This window comes from Podarcis melisellensis (assembly GCF_964234715.1).
Source record: "Podarcis melisellensis genome assembly, chromosome: 9".
Lineage (NCBI taxonomy): Eukaryota > Metazoa > Chordata > Lepidosauria > Squamata > Lacertidae > Podarcis > Podarcis melisellensis.
The window spans coordinates 59476248-59494039 of NC_138541.1; the positions used below are offsets into that span (position 1 = coordinate 59476248).

General features: G+C 40.5%; 1 protein-coding gene across 1 annotated transcript; it reads left to right on the forward strand.

The window, feature by feature from the left end:
* The first annotated feature begins 4837 nt into the window (after nt 1-4837).
* On the forward strand, nt 4838-16312 carry OCIAD1 (OCIA domain containing 1). The gene is made up of 8 exons (XM_081924629.1): nt 4838-5038; nt 6722-6806; nt 7937-7990; nt 9409-9456; nt 11133-11259; nt 13301-13509; nt 14738-14890; nt 16146-16312. The coding sequence occupies exons 1-8, from the start codon at nt 4976-4978 to the stop codon at nt 16181-16183; spliced, it is 777 nt and encodes a 258-aa protein (XP_081780755.1). The 5' UTR covers nt 4838-4975; the 3' UTR covers nt 16184-16312.
* The last annotated feature ends 1480 nt before the right edge of the window (nt 16313-17792 follow it).

The window sequence follows — 17792 nt, forward strand, 5'->3', positions numbered from 1 at the left end:
GCCATTGCCAGGGACTAGCTGGATACTGCAGAGGGAGCACAGGGAGTTTGGCTTGGAAGAAGGGATCAGTGATCCAGGGAAACCTGGGACAGCTGGGAGATGAGAGCCAGTGGCAGGAGAAGCTGCAGGATTGGAGAGTGAAGAACAGGTGCAGGAGGTGGGAGAGAGAGGTCAGGCAGTTGTAGAGTCAAGGGCTTCCACACCTCTTCCTCCTGCCTCCACCTCTCCTGCTCCACTGTCTCCCAGGACCAGGAGAGGATTGAAGTGGGAGGAGCAGAAACCAGTTACATGCAGGTGTAGTGTTTGCCTGCTTGCGCGCAGGTCGGATGGGGAAGCTGAGATTTGGGGTGGAGCCTCCCCGTTGAGGCAACTGCCTCATCGGGTGCACACCTAGACATAGCCAAGAGACATAGGGCTGACAGACATGCCTTCTTCAAACTTGTAGGTGTATTCTTGACAATAAATAATTCCTCACTGGACCTTCTTGCCTGACCGAGCTGCAACAGCCATGTATGTACCTGTTGGTTTGCATAAGTAATCTGATGGTATTCTTCATCTATACAATGAGTAAATATATTATAGGGTGTATGTGACTCTGATCCACATAGGTGACGTGATCTGTAGTCAGTAGATTGTCTCATTTCCTTGACCTACCTCATCTGCATACTATCTGAAATGTACTCGGAGTCCTGTAGTGATTTCATGCTCTTTATTGCAGCTTGTAAAACAGTGATTGAATTGCCCCCCAAACCTCAAGCTTTTATGTACATTATTTACACAATGAGTCCTGCCTGATTGGCTGATTCTGCTTCCCTCCTGGAGCCTGAATGGTCTTTTTCTGCAGGCCAATCAGTTGTTGCATTCTACGATCCTAACAGCCTAATAGGCTGATTAACTTCTTCCTGGAGCCTGATTGGTCTTCTCTTGCAAGCGAATCAATTGTTGCATTCTACGATCCTGCTTGCCTATTGTTCTAGGATCCAAGGTTAGTACATAACAATAGAAAACCTGTGGAAGTTCGTGTCCGGCCTTCACAAGTCTCAGCCACAAGATGGTTAGGTTATTGGACTAGGGAGAACTGGCTTCTAGTCTCAAGTGGGCAAGAAGCGTGTGCACAGGCAAAACCAGTGTTTCAGGAATCTGTGATAAAAGAGCCTCAGTGAAAAATCAGAGGGGTCAACAACTGGTGTGTAGTCAGGTTGTTTCCTATAAAGTTGACCCCATCTAGATTGCAAATTTGCCAGTCCTAGCCCTCTGAAACTGCCTGACCCTGTTCTGACTCCATTAATGTGTCCTATGTTGAACGAGCTAGTGTGCTGCAGTTTCTAGCTGCTTTCAGTTGGAATAATAATAATAATTGCTTCATGGTACTTGAGCTCCACCTAACCATGCTATTATTTTCCAGATGTCTCTGCATGTACAGTACTAGAAAAGATCTGAATATTAGGCCCCACTTATTACCTGTGTGAAACATGTTTGTTTTGAAGTAAGCTCAGCTAAAACCACCAGAGTGTAAGAGAACCCACTGCCCAAACATTATTGCATAGAAAATAAAGTAGGTAAATGTGTTTCTCTTTTGCTATGCCTTCTAACAAGATTCAGGTAGGTAGCTGTGTTGGTCTGATGCAGTTGAAATAAATATAAAAAAATAAATAATTGTCCAGTAGCACCTTAGAGACCAACTAAGTTTGTTCTTTGTACTGTATAAGCTTTTGTGTGCATGCACACTTCTTCAGATACCATCTGCCGAAGTATCTGAAGAAGTGTACATGCACATGAAAGCTTATATCAAGAACAAACTTAGTTGGTCTCTAAGGTACTACTGGACAATTTTTTTTTTATTTTGTATATATTTTGCCCAATTATAACTTCTCTTTCCTGTTTCTCTAGAAAATCGTGTAATCTGAATATAGAAAACATGATTTGAATTCTTCTTGTTGGATATTTTATTTTGAACTGAGAAGAAAAACAAGCATCAAATGTCCCACAATGCGGTCCTCTACATATCTAGCCAAAGTAAATCTCATTAACTTCATTAAGGCCGATGACGGCTGCTCCACTGACGCTACTTGGCTCAAGCCCTTTCTTGTCTCACACATGTTTTATACTTCCTTGAATTTAGAGGCATTTCTGTCATTCTCCTGCTCTCTGGCCATTCTGCTCTCTGTACCACTCAGCCAATCTTAATACAAAAGTATAGCTCTGGCCATGAAGTGCTTCCCATGTGCTTTAAGCAAGAAAAAAACATTTGAATGATTGGGCTGTTGGAAAGTCAGCCCTGGTAGGAAAGCTCCTACTCCAGCTGTTGTTATGAGACTTTCTAGCACACACACACTGTAGCAGATATGGGAAGAGTCAGAGCGGCTTAAAAAGTAGCATTAGCCTATCAGAATACTGTACTACATTGGTTTTGAGCATAGTCAAATCTGTTTCACCGAAGGCCAGAGAAGCAACAGTGTCTCCTACTTTGCAATTTAGTTCAATATTTGTTTTGTTACCTTACAATAGAGCAAGTGAGCAAACAAAGAAACAACAGTGAGTCTCTTTCTATAATAAATATTGTTTCATTAATCATTTTGCTGCTTTTAATTGGGGAACTGGGAGGAGACATAAGTCGACAACTTGCATGTGTGTTGTAATTAACTGTGTTAACCATTTCCGTACATTTACTCCTTAAAAGCTGCAACAGCCACTGGCTGGGGCAGGTCAGGTAGTTATGGGCCATATGCAATTAGAATATGGATTTTAGTCTGGTATGATGAACTCTACACATGAACAGAGATTATTACTTCACATTTTGAGGACTGAGCCATGCCTTGCAAATGTGTTCTGATGTGCCCTGGCTCAAATTAAACAATCATTTTAACAAATAAATTAAACAATCATTAAACAACCCATTGGTTGGAATACTTTGTTCTTTTAATGTATGGGAAAAAGTGTTTTGTATAAGGAAGTGAAACCGATACTGTCAGGAAATTGCATGCAAGCCAGAAGCAAGTTTTCCTCACCTCTACAAAGTTTTTGTGTGTCTAGGGTTTTTTTTTGGCAACAGGTATGTAGGTGCAGACAATACATGAATTCAAAAATTTATTTCACATGGTCTTGGATGTAGCCAGGATTTATGTTGAGGGGGCAGGCTTCATGATAAGGGGGGGGGGCAGAACCTCAGTATTTTTATTGATTTATTTGATTGGTTGGCAACTCCCCCCCCCCCAGCTATGCTCATGGACATGTTGTGGTTTATTTCTTAGTAAGAGGTAAAAATCATACTTATGCCTTCATACACAGAAGCACTTTGCTTGTTCACAGATGTGCAGAGGAATTATTGAGTTGGGTTTTTTTTTGAGAGACTAGGCACTCTGCACATGTGCAAGGGCACCCTTCCCTTTAAAAAGTGCTGCGGGACTCCTAATGCTGCAAAAACAGTACTGTAAGTTGTTAAAAACTGCAGCTCTACCAAGTCAAAATGTTACTCAAGTCAGCCCTGACTGGAGCACTCACCGAGGTAACCGTGTGTAGGACTGCAACCTCAAAACTCTCTTAAATCATTTTTTTCTCTTTTGCTTCAAGCTCAAACTAAACACGTATGAGAAATATTCAGTGGTTCCCCCCCACCCCTCTGGGCCATACTTTCAGAATAAAAAATTGCTCGCAATGCCCTGATTTTTTTTACTCGTTTTTATTGGGTTTTTGTGTCTGTCACAATGCAAACAGGTACATCCATTGCCTCCACTTTAATTTCGTAGCATTTCTCACAGTTCGTTGACGGACCAATTTCCAAATACGCTGGAAAGCAAACGGACAAGACAGCTACTTTATAACACGATTGCGGGGCATCCGGCAAATGTAGAACCGTGCAGCTTATACAAAAATAGTAGGAATGATTCCCACAACATCCATATTCTGCACAGAAACAAGTATTTCAATACTATACTACACTACACTTAAATGTCTCGTTTGTTCTTGGATCCTCTCCTGCTGCCGCACCCTTTGGGAGCCTCGGTGTTTTGTTTTGTTTTTAATTGGGTTTTATAAACAAGAATAACGTTATACAAACAAGCATGCCAAGTTTTCTCATGTCATTTGTATATCACAAAAATAGCATAATAAATGTGGGAAAATATCTATAGCATATTAAAGTATCTGCTGCCTGTCTTTCGGAGCCACGGTGTTTGGTTTTGTTAATTGGGTTTTATAAACAAGAATAACGTTATACATAAGACAAACAAACATAAATCATAGCCTTATTGAAAATTACACTTATTAACATTGTTAAGTGACTTCCTCGCTTCCCCTTGGTTGAATTTCACTGCATATCCTTTTAACGGTTTTCCAAATCACAATTCTTAAACTTAAGCAATGACATTCTTAGATCTTCACATTAGGGAATTAAACATATTAATTCACCCCTTAACATAAATAAAATCCTAAGCCAATGTTTGTTTGTTTATAATGTTGTAAAACCAATACAAAAATTAGAAAAAGAATAACATACAAATAAGCATGCCAGGTTTTTTCATGTCATTTGTACATCACAAAAACGGCATAATAAATGTGGGAAAATATCTACAACGTATTCACGTACAGTACCCGCTGCCTGTCTTCTCCCCCATTTCCCTCAGGGTTCCGTTCCCACGGCCAGCGCCGCCTCCCTACCGGCGGAGGGGGCAGGAAAGGTTTCGCGGCCCCGGGGTTCCGGGAGGGAAGCGAGACCTCTATTCCCTAGGGCCGCCCTCGGAGGCTGCGTCTTCTCCCGCCTCCTCCGACCCCCGTTCCGCCGGCTTCCGGGTTTCCCTTCTAGGCGTCATGTCGTCTATGGGAACGGGCGCCCTCGATGCCCTTCCGGTGGGTGGAAACCGCGCTTCCGGTTTCTGCGCACTCCCCTCACGCTCCCTTGTTTCTCGGTCAATAGGAAGTCGCCGTTTCGTTTGCCGCCGCCGCCGCCGCGCTCCTGACAGGCCCCTTCCCACCCCACATGGAGCCCCCCGGGCAAGTGCGCGGTGGGGCCCACAGACCCGACCCCGGAGGCCCTCGCCAGGTACGCTCTGCCGCTTCGTGCCCTTCTGGCCTAGAGTCGCCATCTTTCAAAAAACGTCACTTTCTGGACGCCCGCAAAGGGGTCGAGCTTTGCATACCAGCCCTAGCAATGAAATAAAATGCAGTGTAAGAAAACCACCACAATTGTTGAGCTTTGTCTTTTTTTTAGAAACCTAGCCCCAAGGTTGCCATTTTCTTGCAAGAAGTTGTCAAGTTTTTTTGTGTTTTTTTTAGGAAGACCCCAAAATTCAGAAGTGGAAGAAGAATATTTACACGCACCAACCCCTAGCAATAAAATAATTTTTATTTTATTTTGAGAAACATAGCTCTTTTGCCTAGGATTGCCATATTCCTGATGCCTGCAAAGTGGTCAAGCTTTATTTGCACCAACCCTAGCAATAAAATAAAATACAATGCAAGGAAACCGCCACAATTGTTGAGCTTTTTTGCCTAGGGTTGCCATATTCCCCATGACCGCAAAGTTGTCGAGCATCTTTTTACGAAGACCCCAAAATTCAGAATCAGAAGAATCCTAAGAATCATTATTTGCACTAGCAGTAAAATATAATACAATGTAAGGAAACCACCACAATTGTTGAGCTTTAGGGTTGCCATATTCCTGATACCCGCAAAGTTGTCAAGATTATTTTTTTTTAGGACCCCAAAATTCAGAATCGGAAGAGTCTTTACTTGCACACCAGCCCCCAGCCCTAGCAGTAAAATAAAATACAATGTGCTGAAGATAGAGGAGATTTGCATCAATAATCTAGTAATAGATCTTATTCTGATTCCTCAACGTCACTCAGCTGGTTTCAGGGCTAAGTAGTGATCTGAACCCTAGTGTTCCAGAGCCTAGTCTGTTCACCATGTTGACTTTTCTCTGCATAAAAGATGTAAAATGTTTCCAATCCTTCTTGGAGAGCGTTTTATTGTTACAAGCTTTGTACAAGTGTTATTAGGGCTGGTGTTTATATGACTGTAGGCATGCATATCAACTCTTAGAACAGTTCTCATAACATATATAAATCAGTGTTCAAAACATCTATAGGACCATGGTCCAGAGTTATGTCAAACCAGATGTCATACTCGTTTTCTTGGGGCATTAGGCCCTATGTTATATTACAAGCTGCTTTGAGACTCTACCATTTTAAAGCTGCCTTTTACTATACAGCACAAACTGCACCTCAAATACTAATAATTCTGTTACAGTTCACTTCATGAGATGCACTTTATCTCATGTTATCCAGAATTACAGATATGCATATATACACACATATATACAGTTGTAATTGAAATTATTCAACCCTGATTGCAAATCAGGTTTATTATAAAAATTTATAGACTTTCAGCTGTTTGCAATGAGCAAATAAAAAAGAAGCAGCAATTGAAATAGATCAGCACAACATTGGTAGGTGTATATATTTGGGTACATAGGTAATACATATGCAAGTGTGTCTAAAAGAGCAACAATGTAAGAGTGAACAGGAAATGTTAGACTCCTATGCTTTAGTCACCTATTGTGGGTAAACAAAGGGATATTCTCACTTGGTTTTCGTTTTTCTAAAATAATGTGTATTGTGGACACTTGGTAAAAATGGTAGTAAATGCTTGTATTTCCCATTTGACAGTATTGCTAGTGTATGTCACACACTGACCCTTTATGTTTCGTATTTTTCTATTAAAGGGCCAGTTTAGCCATTCCTATGTACCCACAGAGGATGAAAAGAGAGTCTTTGAAGAATGCAATACTGAGAGCCTCTGGTACAGATGTAAGTGAAATGCTCCAATAAGTAATCTTTACTTTTTCATGACTGTTGTTTTGCCAAAAAGTGTGTCAAATAATGACTGTCCAAATCTGTAAAAAAAAAGAAAGTATAACTCACGTTGGGAAATTCATGCTATTTACTAAGTCATGTGAGAGAAACTTCAAACAGCTCCCCAGACACTTTCATTAATATTTAAAAGCTACTCTTTAATAAGCCACAAAATATCAGATTTTATTCTCTGTGGCATCCTGAAGTACACTTTTCACACCTTATTTGTAGGTCATACAGTGGTACCTTTGAAGTCAAGAAGTTCGTTCAACTTCCAAAACGTTTGGAAATGAAGGCGCATCTTCTGATTGGCTGCAAGAAGCTCCAAAGAACGTTCGCAAACCAGAACACTCCCTTCTGTGTTTGCGGCGTTCGAGAGCCAAAATGTTTGACTTGCAAGGCATTCGGGATCCAAGATACAACTGTACTTGAATCCCACGTTTTTAAAAAGAAGTTGAATACAAAATAGGGTTACTCAGTTTATCCTTAAAATAACCCTAAGAGAGAAAGAGAGAGTGACTAACCCAAAGTCATCTAGTAAGCTTCCTGGCTGGGGAGGAATTTGAACTCTGGTTTCTTTCGTCCAGTATTCTATCCATTACGGAGTGTACTGGGATAGGGCCTCTGTAGAAATGTTTCTGCCCAGTTGCTTTGCTGAGTACTGCTTTGCTGTCTCTAGCAACTGTGACTGTTGTCATTGCAGTTGTGCTGGCGTGCATATTGGTGGATATGGTACTAATTCTCGCAACCCCGAACCAGGATAATATTCAGTTTACATTGCTCAATAAATCTTCGATGCTGTGAAAGCTAATAAAAAAATAAAATACGACTGTAAACACATTTGTTCTGAGCTCCACTTTCTCTTAAAATGAAACAAAACCCAAAGCTTTTTTTTTTTTTGGCAGTGTGTGCTTTAGAAAGGATTCTGTGCTGTACAAATCATAACCATGTCTGCTGAGAAGGAAGTCCTACTGCACTCAAAGGGAATTTCTCCCTAATTTGCTTACAATTTGTTTTTGTTCTGGAAAATATATTCAGTTCTCTTCTCCATATAAATACATATTTTCTCCTATTCCCACTCACAGCGCTGCCTTTTTCTGCTGTTGGCATGCTTGTCACCCAAATACTAATTAAAAAAGGTAAGTTTCAAGCAACTTTGACTGAATATGGATGTCTGCTATTTGGAAATATTTTTCATATATAATATATATGAATTAATTATAGAAAAAGATTGGTCATATGTTTCGGGGGGGGGGAGTTATTGAATGTAGCCTACCGTACAAAGGAAAGAGTTGCATCCATTACTTGACCCACTTTGGCCCCTGACTGCACCCACCCTTGGCCTGCGGTCCCCAAAAGGTTTTCCATGACAGAATGTGGCTCCCAAGCTGAAAAAGTATTATCTAACCCTGGATTAACAACATGTGCTTATGGAGCCAGTGTTTGAAAACACAGATCATACATTGACAACTGCAAAATAATAGACTTGTAAGGGGAAACTTGAGCTACTCAGTTTTCTTCAGAAATAGTCAAAAGAGATAGTTCCAAAGAAATATTTGGGCATTTATGGAAGACTATAATTTATACCATGGTTCAGGATTTTATAGTTTTTAAAGAAGGATATGCTTAAAAAAAAGAGAGATCTGTTACTTTATGCTTTGATTTAGTACGTAGAATATTTCAAGTCACCTGCAACATGTAGCTCATTTGGGCTATGATATACCTGAATACTATTAAAAACTGTTGTCCTGATTCAGTATTGCACATTCCTTTGCATACACGGATCTTCCGCTTTTGTGGAAATGAATGGAGCCATCTACATATCTGGCTCCTTCCTTATATTAAAAGCTGGCGAAGAATGGAATTTTGTGTGTGTGTGTGTGTGTGTGTGTGTGTGTGTACACACACAAGCACACACACTCTTTCACTCTCTCTCCATGTTATTTAACTGGAGTCTCCCAACTTCTTTAATCAAAGCATTTAAATGTAATATTACAAAACTGTTTTCAAACTGACGCACAACAGCTTTCTAGTGGTCTTCACTATTCCCTTCAGGTCACAGGTATACAGTGGTGCCTCGCAAGACGAAATTAATCCGTTCTGTGAGGCTCTTCGTATAGCGGTTTTTTCGTCTTGCGAAGCAAGCCCATTGACAGCTTAGCGGATTAGCGCTACAGCTGTCAAGCGGCTTCCAGCAATCAGCTGTTAAGCGGCTTATCAGCGGAACAGCTGCTAAGCGGCTTAGCGGCTTTAAAAAAGGAAGAAAAAAGCGAAAAAAACCCGCGGGGGGATGCAAGATTTTTTTCGTCTTGCGAAGCAACCCCATAGGGGAATTCGTTTTACGAAGCGCCTCCAAAACGGAAAACCCTTTCGTCTAGCGGGTTTTTCGTCTTGCGAGGCGTTTGTCTTGCGGGGCGCCACTGTTGGAAAAAAACTTAAACCAATCACTGAAACCCCAAGTGCCATGAGTCGATTCATGGTTACGCATTTATCAGCTCAGGTTTCAGTTCAGGTTTTTGTATGGTTACTGCTCCTTACATTTTTTTTTTTTTGGTAGGAATTCTTACAACACATTCAAAGTTTGGCTCTCTACCAAAAGTTTTATGTAAGTATTAACCCTTCACTACTTTGTATCTGTAGTTAAAGGCTCATAGCTGGAAAAACAGACAGGACTGCTGCATATTTAATAGTTTTATGGACGAGAGAATTTTAGCAGGGATACCAGTCATGACTGAAATTCCCTTTTCTGCACAACCATTAAAGGTGCACGAGTCCTGTTTTCCTTTTACCTGATCATCCTGCTTACAACTGAGATTTCCGTTCGCCACCATATTTCATGAAAAGGGCTCTGATGCTTTGAGTCCTGGCAAAGCAAGGTTTCCTTGCCCCCAAAAAAGTTCTTTAGAGAGCCACTAAGTAAAGGTCTCTAAATCTATTGTCGTTAATGTGTAACAACTGTGCACATATTGCAGGAAATATTTATTTTGCAGGAATTGAAGCTTTCACTGGAGATGAAAGTAGAGACAAGTAGCATGTGGTTTTCGAAAGTACAGTGGTACCTCGGGTTACATACGCTTCAGGTTACATACGCTTCAGGTTACAGACTCTGCTAACCCAGAAATATTAACTCGGGTTAAGAACTTTGCTTCAGGATGAGAACAGAAATCGTGCTCCTGTGGCGCGGCGGCAGCAGGAGGCCCCATTAGCTAAAGTGGTGCTTCAGGTTAAGAACGGACCTCCAGAACAAATTTAAGTTCTTAACCCGAGGTACCACTGTAAGGAAAGCACACCTCTTGCAAAGATACAGATCCAAACAAACAAATTAGTGATGGAGTTGGAGCAGGTTTTGCTTCAAAGGAAACCTATGGCACATTCTTATCCATCTCTACTCAGAAGTAACCCTCACTGAGTTTTGTGGTCACCAAATTCAGCAGCAGGAAGTATTTATAGGTTTACAGCCCTGGTTTTATAATAGCTCCTCAGAAGTAATTGTCACCCTGCTGCAGGGTGGTTTTGATGTAAATCATTTTTTTACAAAAAGACTCATTCTTGCTGGTATAATCTTATTATTTACAACCAGATGAAGGTTTCATTTGTGGAATAATAGATTTTCAGTGTAGTTTTTACACTTATATCAAATACTAATGATTTGGTTATACTATTAGAAATACATAGACAGATAATTATGAAATTATTGTGAGCTTTAATAAGTTAACTGTTTATATTTGGACAACTTTTCTGCAGTACTTTATTGAAAAGAGAAGAATAATCATTCCCTTAATAACAATTTAAACAATTTATTTAACTAAAACAGTAACATTATAGCGTATGTTTCCTTATTTCCTGATGAATAGCCTTTGGACTTTAGAAAGATTTTTCCTCCAAAAGCATTTTATTTTAAAAATCCAATTTAAATTAAAAAATCCAATTTAAATTTAAAAAATCTGATTATTTAAAAATTAAATTAAGTTAAATAATAGATTTTTATCCACCCTGCCCTGCTTTTTAAATCAATAACTCATTTTTCTCAGTTTCTGTCTGATGCATTTGGTGATGACTTTCTTACCCTGACCACTTTGTAAGGCCTTTGTTTTGATGCCATGGAAACACAAGAGGTAAAAACTGTAGACTTAAGAACTTTCTTTTTTTAGTACTAAGCTGAAGCTTTGTTTGGCTTTGCGAATGTTTTTATATATTTTATATTTAAATATACCTGTATTTTTCTTAAAGTGACAGAGCATCAGATGTCTTAAATGAGTCTCTGGTTTTCTTTATAATAAGTTGCTGGCTTTTGTGGCTACATTGGTGGAAAGTTTTCTTATATGAAGGCATGCCAAGAGAAGCTTAAAAGGCTAGAGAATTCACCACTGGGAGAAGCTCTGAGGAAAAATAAACCTATTCAACCTGAGTAAGTAATTTTTATTTGCTCAAAATTCTGAATTTCTGGAAAGTAAGTTCACTTTAAATATTAAAACCTGAAGCACTCATGAGCACTGGTGTTCCTTTCCCGCCTCCAACAACACACAGAGAAAAGGAAAGTAGAACTTGCTTGAGCACGAACCAGCCAATGTTAAGCACTTCAGAGGTCTAATGATTTTAAAGGGGAGTTGTGTTAAGGAAGTCCCTAACTCTCTCGTTGAAATTCAGATTGCTTCAAGTTAGGTTGCTCATTCTGCTTATGTTTTATCAAGAGAAAGGGAAGGGGAATATTTGTGGCCAGATTGCTTTTGCTTGTGTTACCGTATTGGTCTGAATATAAGCCTCAATTTCCCCCAAAATTCCGACTGTGAAATGTTAAAGTGCGGCTTATATTCGTGACCTTACGGTATGCAGCCGGGAGTGTGAGACAAACAGCGCCAGGAGTGCAGCAAGGTGGGACCCACCCCGCATGTAGTCCCCCACATCTCTCCCTCAAGGCCGGGAAGGGAGAGAGCAAGGAAGGGGAAAGGCCCCCGGCAACACAGCATGGCGCCCCTCCCCCCAAGTATGCAGCCAGGAGCAGCAAGGAATGGAGCAGCTTGTATTTGGGTATTTTTTCTTTCTCTCTACCCCCCCCCCCGCCCCATTTTAAAGGTGCTCTTTACCGTGGCGCTGTGGGTTAAACCACAGAGCCTAGGACTTGCCGATCAGAAGGTTGGCAGTTCGAATCCCCGTGACGAGGTGAGCTCCTGTTGTTCGGTCCCTGCTCCTGCCCATCTAGCAGTTTGAAAGCACGTCAAAGTGCAAGTAGATAAATAGGTACCGCTCCGGTGGGAAGGTAAGCGGCGTTTCTGTGCACTGCTCTGGTTCGCCAGAAGCGGCTTAGTCATGCTGGCCACATGACCTGGAAGCTGTACACCGGCTCCCTTGGCCAATAAAGCGAGATGAGTGCCGCAACCCCAGAGTCGGTCACGACTGGACCTAATGGTCAGGGGTCCCTTTACCTTTACCTAGTTGCTATGTGTATGCCTCCGCCATGAGTCTCTGCATCTCCAGGAAGCCACATGGAACCTGAAACGTGGTATGTGAAGCAAGACCAGCATGGTGTGGATCTCTACAGTGTAGAAGCTTCTGAACTTTATGGGCCACAAAAAGGCATGTGTGAGATTGTGAGCTCTGAATAAATCAGGCAAATCTTAGTGGAGGTCTCGGTGATTACGGCAGTGCTAAAAATTCAGTTAAATCAAGGGTAGGAATCTACCAGCCATGGGACTGATCATTGCCTGTTTGACCCGCAAGACTATTTTTCAAAACGACACCTTGCCTGTCAATTAGGTGATGTCAGTTGATGGGTGGAGGTTCAATTCTGCTTGGTTACTATCTCCTCCCACCCTTGCGCGATCACACCTGATTGACAAATGTGTGGTCCTGCTCACCTGTCAGTGTTGGCCTGCAGAGGTTGGAAGAGATGAAGATATGGCCTATACTGTGTGAAAACGATTCTCCGTCCCTGTGTTAAACCAAATGAATCCTGTGTATCACATTAATTTAAAATCATCTACTTAATGGCTGTTAAAAGTCAAAGAGCAGAGAAGAAAAGGAGAAGAGCAGAGAACCTTGGGTTAAGGCAGGAAATTAATGTGGGATTTTAAATATTTTTCCAAAGAAGAATTCGTCTTTATAATAAATGTAGCAGAAGCTACATAACGATAATTTTTATTTTTGAGTCCCAATGTTAAATAAAGATTTCCACCTGCTATAACAATGATGTGAACCCCTCTGCTCCCCTAATTCTAGGCTATTCTCCTGTTTCCCTTCCCTTCTTCCCTTCTTCCTTTGCTATAACTGGTTAGTTTATCCTAATAATAGTTTGCCCCAACTATAATAGATTTTTTATTATTATTCTGGATAGGGTGAGAGGAACCCACAATATTGTGTGTGTGTGTGTGTGTGTGTGTGTGTGTGTGTGTGTAAAATTGAAAAAAGAACTAAAGTGCAGTTATTTTGAAATGCTGTCTTTGTCTCTCCAGGTATTACTCTAAAAAACCAGAAGCTTCAGATGTGCCTTTACCTTTTGAAAGTACTCCAACAGCAGCAGCAGCACCACAAGCACATACTTCCAAATACCATGTTGATAATTACGGAGCGACAGACTTTCCCTCTAGTGATGATCCAGTCCCATTTAGTTCTACCATGAATGAATCTTCTCCTTCTGGAATAACAGATGGTTCCCCTCAAGGTAGTGTTTGTCTTGAGTTCTATTAATACAGTGAGCTGTACTCTAATAAAAAAAAATGGAATGGATTCGGTGTTTTTCAGACTTATAGATGTGAAAGTTCCGGTTCTTTTTAAAGGCTGGAGCCTCATGTTAAACTGGCAATCGTGTTTCCTGAAAACATGCCTGCCATTGAGAATACTGGTCAGGGGGTGGGGGGAGAAGATTTCATAGAATTGTAGAGTTGGAAGGGACCTGCAATGCAGGAATCAAACTTTACCCCTTTAAATTTTGAGAATAGATTAAGACTGTTTTGGCCCCAAGATCTCTAATCTGTCCCTTTAGCAGATAAAACTGCAGAAGTGATGAAGTGCTAGCGATCCCGAGGGAAAACTTCAGAGGGAACGAGCTACTAGAAGCATTAGTTTTTTGCTCCTGTACCCGAGTCTGAGAACTTGATTTGCTACAGGCCTCCACCAGAGTTTCCTCTGGCTTCACCATTTTTAATTTCCCTCCCCTCTCTGTGCAACAGCTGCTTTACAAAGCAGGAGAGCACCTTTTGTAGATAACCTGTTGCCAGGCAGAGTTGGAAAAAGGGTGCTCTTTGGAAAAATGTGCCAGCATGAGCCGCTTGGCCTTGTGAGCGCTTTCAGTTTCAATCCATGCTTTTAACACACAGCTCTGTAGCTTTTGGGTGGGGCAAGCACACATACAGTTTTTGGGTATAGATTATATACAGTGGTACCTTGGGTTACCTATGCTTCAGGTTACAGATTCCGCTAACCCAGAAATAGTACCTCGGGTTAATAACTTTGCTTCAGGATGAGAAAAGAAATTGCGCTCTGGTGGCACGGTGGCAGCAGGAGGCCCCATTAGCTAAAGCGGTGCTTCAGGTTAAGAACGGACCTCCAGAATGAATTAAGTACTTAACCCGAGGTACCACTGCATTTGCATGTAATGCTAAGCCATAGTTGATGTAAGTTCAAGGTTATAAACCGACAATAACAAAAAAAGAGTACAGCAATAGGCACTTCATCTAATTCATGGCTCATCTAACACAGTGTTTTGAGGATGACTTTTGACAATCTGAATGTGCACAAAACATAATGGTATGTAAAGTGCATCTAAAACTGACTATTCCATAGTTAAATGTCAGGAGGACTGCTTCAAACAAAAGCATTCCCTTAAAATATACATTTCCATCTACATGTATTGTTTGTTATCCATTGATTTCCCCTCTTTTCCCTTTAAGAACCTGCTTTGTTTCTGGAAGAACGTCCAAAAAGAAAAGGAATCACGTATGATGAATTAAGGAGTCGCAATAGAGAGATGTATGAGGCAGGAATAACACAGAAGTCAGAATTTCCATCGAAGTCTTCACAGGAAAAACCAATAAAGAGAGATGGTAAATTATTAAATAACTTTAATTTTGCCTTTCCATTAGGGACTCCCAATATTCTAAGGAGTAGTAAACAAGAAGCAATGTTCTTTTATTTTCATGTCCATCATTTTTCTTTGATGGGTGGGTCAGTTTTCAAGCAAGTTGACAAGTTTTTGCCCATGTATTTTTATTTGAAATCTCTGTAGCATAAAATTACTACAACTCTCCAGTTTGTTTGTTGAATCAGTAGCCAAGGAAAATTTCATTTCTTCTGTTAGGAGAAAACTAGTTGAACATCAGCCTAGGGAACCTTTCTGTTGAAAGGAGTGAGCCTACAGGTCTCTTTCTGATCTGCGGGCCCTTAAGAAGCCAGAATAACATCTAGACCAGATGTTTGAACATAGCCAGGATTTTTGGAAAGGCTTCTCAGGATTATTTTTTAAAAAACTAACTTAAGCATGCAGAGTATAACTCTGAAGGATATGCCATTGTTTTTTCTGTTTACTATTCTACTGGAAGGAAACTGCCCTTGGCACCAACCTCCAGACTGTGTTTTTTTGGATAAAAAACAATACTGTACAGGGAAAGCTATGAAATGGAAGTGAAATTACCTTTCCTTTAGGAGAAAATGCATTATGCAAGAACAAGAGTTTATTCTCTCTTTCAGTGTACTTTGCTAGGTCAGTTTTTGAACATCCAGGCATTGTATTTTCATGCAGGAAAATAATAATATGAAACAATGCGTAAATTCAAAAGAAGTCACAATTGTTAATGTTATGGAAGGTGGAATTTTTAGTCTGATATGGTGGAAGGAAGTTGACTAGTGAATTGACTGGGATTGATAAAACTATCCCTTTCTCAGCTGCATTAGCTTATGTGGTCACCTTGACAGTGACAGTAGTCTTCTGTGTTGGCTTAGCTCAACCATGTAAATAAATGTTCTGACAGAAGTGCATCTGCATCCTGTGATATACAGATAGCTACAGTACCATAATGGTGACGTAGATGTTTTGTACTGACCATGCTGCCTTTAAAAATCTGAGAAAACCATAGTTAAAGTAACTGTCCAGAATTGCTACTTGCACATTTCATCTCACAATGGCGGCAGTGGAAGTTTGCACTGTTTTGATCATCTTCAGTTGGCTTGAGCCAATTGTCAGGTCATATGATCTGCTGTCACATGGTTCTGTAGTGTTCTAAACATTTGTTAGTGCAGTAGACCTTGCTTCTCCTAATCTTCATTACAATGTTTCTCTTCTCCTGGCCTCTTCTTTTATAGTTAAAGTCAATAAATATGGAGATGCTTGGGAAGACTGAAAATCTTTACACCTTCTGAAGACATTTCTTCAATCAAAAATTTCAGCTTCATCAGTGTTGGTCCAATACCTGAATGTTTTTCTGTATTCTGAAATGCACTTGCTTTACAATAAAAATACTTGGGTCTTCCTTTTTGTTTTGGCAAACTATCAGACTGGATTGTTGGTCTAAACGTGTTTTGACCAAATAGTAACAAAAAGGAAGAAAGGAGGCGACTAACTGGAATTCACAGAAGCAATTATCTTGTGCCTATAGTCTACTTGGATTGTACTGCTGCTGAAATGGAATAGAGAACCAAAATAATTTAAGTCTATCCCTCCTCACTTTAAAAGGGAATTCACTGTAGCGTTAACTTTTATTTCTTCCTTGCATGTTTCTAATTTACCTATTCAGGTGGTGAAACTAGAGCTGCAATCCAATTCCAGAAATGTTGATGGAGCATAAATTTAAGTCTGTCATTAAACTTTGTGCATGTGTACAAGTTACATGTTCCTAAAGCCAGAAATCAAGCAGCCTTCACCAAACTTGTGTCCTCTAGATGTTTTGACTACAGCTCTGGTCATGATAGCTAGGACTGATGGCGTTGTTGTCTAAAACATCTGGAGCATCAATCTGGAGGCGGCTGTCTTAGAAAAAGCATAACTCCTGTATGTGAGAGGCTTTATAAGCAGAGTTTATTAAACCCTTACATTTAAATACTGCAGTCCTGGTAAAAGCCACCAGCAAGTCTAGCATAAATATATTCATTTCCATTATATTCTATATCGGATTCAAACGCAATATCCATACAGGAGAGGAAGACCTTATAGTAAGCTAAATCATGTACCTAAAGCTAAATGAATCAAAATTTACGTTTGAGAATACAAGGTCCAGAAATTAAGTAAAAGAGATTTTGAAATGTGTTGATGTTACATATTTATTTATTTTAAATACTTCTAGGCTGCCTTGCTGTCTCTTAGAACATGTTTTCAAGGCTGTAGTGATTCACAAAGGCAATGTGGAATGATGATGATGATGATGATTATATACCATGATCCCCCTTGTATCAGAGGTAATAAAAAAGGTAAAGAACCCCTGACAGTTAAGTCCAATTGCAGACGACTCTGGGGTTGCGGCGTTCATCTTGCTTTACAGGCCAAGGGAGCCGGCGTTTGTCTGCAGACAGTTTTTCCGGGTCATGTGGCCACGAGTAATCCGCTTCTGGTGCAACGGAACACCCAAACCAGAGCAGCACACGGAAACGCTGTTTACCTTCCCGCCGGAGCCGAACCTATTTATCTACTTGCACTTTTTGGCATGCTTTCAGACTGCTGGGTTGGCAGTAACTATCAGAGGTAATATCCTCTCCTAAATCAGTGCATAGTTTACTAATAATATAATTTTCTAGTTTTCTCCACTATGAACAACTGTCAACTGAGCATATCTACACTGGATATGCAAAAGCAATCTCTTCATTTGCAGTCTTGCCCTAAGGATACCGTATTTTTCGCTCCATAAGACGCACCTAGTTTTGGGAGGAGGAAAACAAGGGAAAAAATATTCTGAATCTCAGAAGCCAGAACAACAAGAGGGATCTCTGTGCAGCGAAAGCAGCGATCCCTCTTGCTGT